A 3,489-nucleotide genomic window follows, 5' to 3' on the forward strand; every position below is an offset into this window, starting at 1 on the left:
CTGATAGAAAGTTGAACACGCAGCCCAAACTTCAAATTTTCTGAACACGCAGCCCAGATTAAATAGTGAACACGCAGCCCACACTGATAGAAAGTTGAACACGCAGCCCAAACTTCAAATTTTCTGAACACGCAGCCCAGATTAAATAGTGAACACGCAGCCCACACTGATAGAAAGTTGAATACGCAGCCCACACTGATACAAAGTTGAACACGCAGCCCAAATTTCAAATTTTCTGAACACGCAGCCCAGATTAAATAGTGAACACGCAGCCCACACTGATAGAAAGTTGAACACGCAGCCCACACTGATAGAAAGTTGAACACGCAGCCCAAACTTCAAATTTTCTGAACACGCAGCCCAGGTTAGAATTTGCATGTAGCTTATTTCACTTCATCGGCATACAGCCCATTTCATCTCATTGGCACACAGCCCATTCATCTCATTGGCACACAGCCCATTCATCTCATTGGCAGACAGCCCATTCATCTCATTGGCACACAGCCCATTCATTTCATTATTGACACATGTATTCATTCTGAATGCAGGTTAGTTCCCGCAGTGTGCGGGGGTATGGTTCCACCATCGCGCGGGACTGGTACGCTGAGCTCCCGGAGGGTGTCCGAGACTTAGTAGACTTGGCAGGATTCGGGCCCATCTGCGTCGGGTTGTCACGTTGTCCTGCCAGGAGGACACTGATGGCAGCCTTGGTAGAGAGATGGTGGGACACCACCAACTCCTTTCATTTCTCTGCTACCGGGGACATGACCATGACGCCTCTAGACTTCGCTGTGTTGACTGGCTTAGACATAGGAGGTTGGTCCATCCCTTATGATGAGGATATGGGCGAGTGGGAGGCCGCTTGGATGTATCTATTGGGGGCTCGCCCGCCTGTTGACAGGGTTTCTGGGAGAGTCCGATACACTTGGTTCTCTTCCCACTTCCGGCGGGCGGAGATGGTGCCTGTGACTCCTGAGGAGACAGAGCAGTACGCCCGTGGTTTCCTTATATTCCTCTTCGGGACTACCCTGTTCGCCGATAGAGGGAACACAGTCGGGCTATACCTGCTGAGCGCTCTGGTTGACCTATCACAGGTCCATCGATATGACTGGGGTGGCGCCGGCCTGGCTACCCTTTACTTTTATATGAGCGCGACCTCCCGCGGGCGGGGCGATTTACTTGGCGGCTACTGGAGAGCCTGGGAGGTACTTTTCTGTCCTCTTGATTTACATTTCTGCTTTTCATTACTTGTACATTGCACTCACAGCGCACTTTTACAGTCTGTATTTTGCTCTCAGCATTTCGTACTTACATTCTGCACTGCTTTTCTCAGCTATAGGTCTATGTATACTTTCCATCATTAGCCCCAGAGTTGGAGGTGGCAGGGGTTCCCATGACCCCATACTCACTGGTGTTCGAGGGCCCGCACCGGCCGAGACCTCGAGAGACCCTCCTTTACCTGCAACAGTACTTTGACACTATGCGACATTCAGAGGTACCTCAGAACTTTCAGTTCCTTTCATTTTCATCTTTGATTTGCTCTGCATATTCTCGATTTCTGATTGGTTTATGCATTTATCATCCGCAGATCACATGGCAGCCCTGGGTGTCCCTGGGTGATGGTCTCCGACTTCAGTATACCGGAGGGTCGGACATCTCCCAGTATAGGGTCCTGCTCGAAGGGCCGGTTGGCAGGGCATGGTTTCTGGGGGAACGCTTTCTGCGCCAGGTATGGGGGTATCTTTCTCAGGATCCTCCCGCAGTACCCCCAGTCAGTATGTGGACTGCTGACAGGCTCTCTTACTCGGAGGTAGTCGGCGCCATGCTGGGTAGTGATGCTTTATTATATATTGAGGAGGGGGACTACGCCACTTACCGTCACATATATTTGATGCCTCCATTGACGGGAGCTCGTATCCCGATGATGAGGCCTGCCGGTATGTCATCCTCGGGCCAGGCTCAGGCTCGGGCTGTAGACGCCCCTTCTACTAGCAGGGCTGGTACATCCAGAGGTGGGAGTAGACCGGTTCCGTCGACTTATCCTCATCCTGGATGGCCAGATATGCCGACTGAGTTGATGGCGTGGCAGTATGGGGCTATCTCTCCGACCCCGATCCCGCTAGAGCCTCCGATGCCCAGTGATCGATACGCCATTGATCCTGACTCACCGCTGGTATGCTCCACTGTTTTTCATTCATCATTCAGATGTTTAGACATTTTTTGTTCACTGATGATTATGAACTCATTTTTGCAGCCACCGCGAGGGTACATGGAGGAGGTGGTTGGACTGGTGGCCACACTCGAGGGCATGGTCCTGCGTAGGGAGGCACAGTTGTCTGTCGCGGGCATTCAGGTACCCTTCAGTTTTCTGGCATTTATCATACTTCTGATGACATGTTGATTTCTACTGCATCGATAGACTACTTGTGTAGAGCACATCTGACACACACCCCACTTGGACACTGCATTTACATGCACCCACTTCACGTAGCCTTTGCTTGTATCTGCATCTGATGTATATATTTGGACTGATGTATTTGAATTGAACTCTTTGTTTTCAGATGCCTTCATGGTCCGGTCAGCCGCAGGCCAGGCCACCTGGGCCTCCTTGGGGAGCTGGGCCATCTGGGCCTTTTCAGGGAGTTGGGTCACCCGGGCCTTTTCAGGGGGCAGGGTCATCTCGGCCTTCCCGAGGAGCTGGGCCATCTAGGCCTTTTCGAGGAGCTCGAGGAGGGCCTGTCCGCAGACGCAGGGCTCACGTTGTAGAGGTGGAGCCTGATGAGGAGGAGGAGGAGGCTGAGGAGGAGGAGGAGGCTATCGATCGTCAGTCAGAGACATTTGCTGAGGAGGGGGGCTCCGGTTTTGGTTCGGGGAACAGAGGTGAGGCTGAGGGGGATCCTGAGGATGACAGCTCTGACCCAGATGATGATGATGGTGCAGAGGTTGTCCCGCAGAAGAGGATGAGGAGTGCTTCTCGTTCCCGTTCCCGAGGACTTTGATGCTGTTGTTTCCTGCTTTATTTTTCTTTTTGCTAGTAGTTTGTAGCACTTTGCACATTGTTAGGCAGTTTTATTTTTTGTAAAACTTGTACCTTTGTTCGTTGTAAAGCATGATGGAATGAAATAGCTTTTGAAAAGGTGTTTGTATTTTAAACTTTTAGCATCGTATCGCATCATTTTATTTTGCACAAGAATGAAATTGAATGGGAATGTGCATTGTGTAATCACCAAGTCAGGTAGTGAACCGACGCAACAAACTAAGCAACTCAACTTACTAAGATATAACAGAACCTTAGGAAGTTTACAACTCGATAAGCAAAATGCAACAACGTTGACAACGCAAATAAACAAGACTTTAACAAAGATTGCCTGAACAGAGCGCAATGACTCAAAAACACGAAACACGTCCGCTCGACAAACAACTCGATAAGCAAAACAACAACTCGATAATCAAAACTACAACTCGATAATCAAAACTCAGCAATAACAG

General features: G+C 50.0%; 1 protein-coding gene across 2 annotated transcripts; it reads left to right on the forward strand.

Annotated features, from left to right (window-relative positions):
- Nucleotides 1-2,028: 2,028 nt before the first annotated feature.
- On the forward strand, nt 2,029-3,151 carry LOC145821028 (uncharacterized). 2 transcript variants are annotated; one of them, XM_082917645.1, is made up of 3 exons: nt 2,029-2,173; nt 2,255-2,353; nt 2,562-3,151. In XM_082917645.1, the coding sequence occupies exons 1-3, from the start codon at nt 2,063-2,065 to the stop codon at nt 2,997-2,999; spliced, it is 648 nt and encodes a 215-aa protein (XP_082773771.1). In that variant the 5' UTR covers nt 2,029-2,062; the 3' UTR covers nt 3,000-3,151. The 2 variants fall into 2 exon arrangements, with proteins under 2 accessions (XP_082773771.1, XP_082773770.1); XM_082917644.1 differs by having other exon boundaries at nt 2,029-2,353.
- Nucleotides 3,152-3,489: the final 338 nt, after the last annotated feature.

Source organism: Camellia sinensis, chromosome 3 (assembly GCF_055761805.1).
Source record: "Camellia sinensis isolate YWXY chromosome 3, ASM5576180v1, whole genome shotgun sequence".
NCBI classification, from domain to species: Eukaryota; Viridiplantae; Streptophyta; class Magnoliopsida; order Ericales; family Theaceae; genus Camellia; species Camellia sinensis.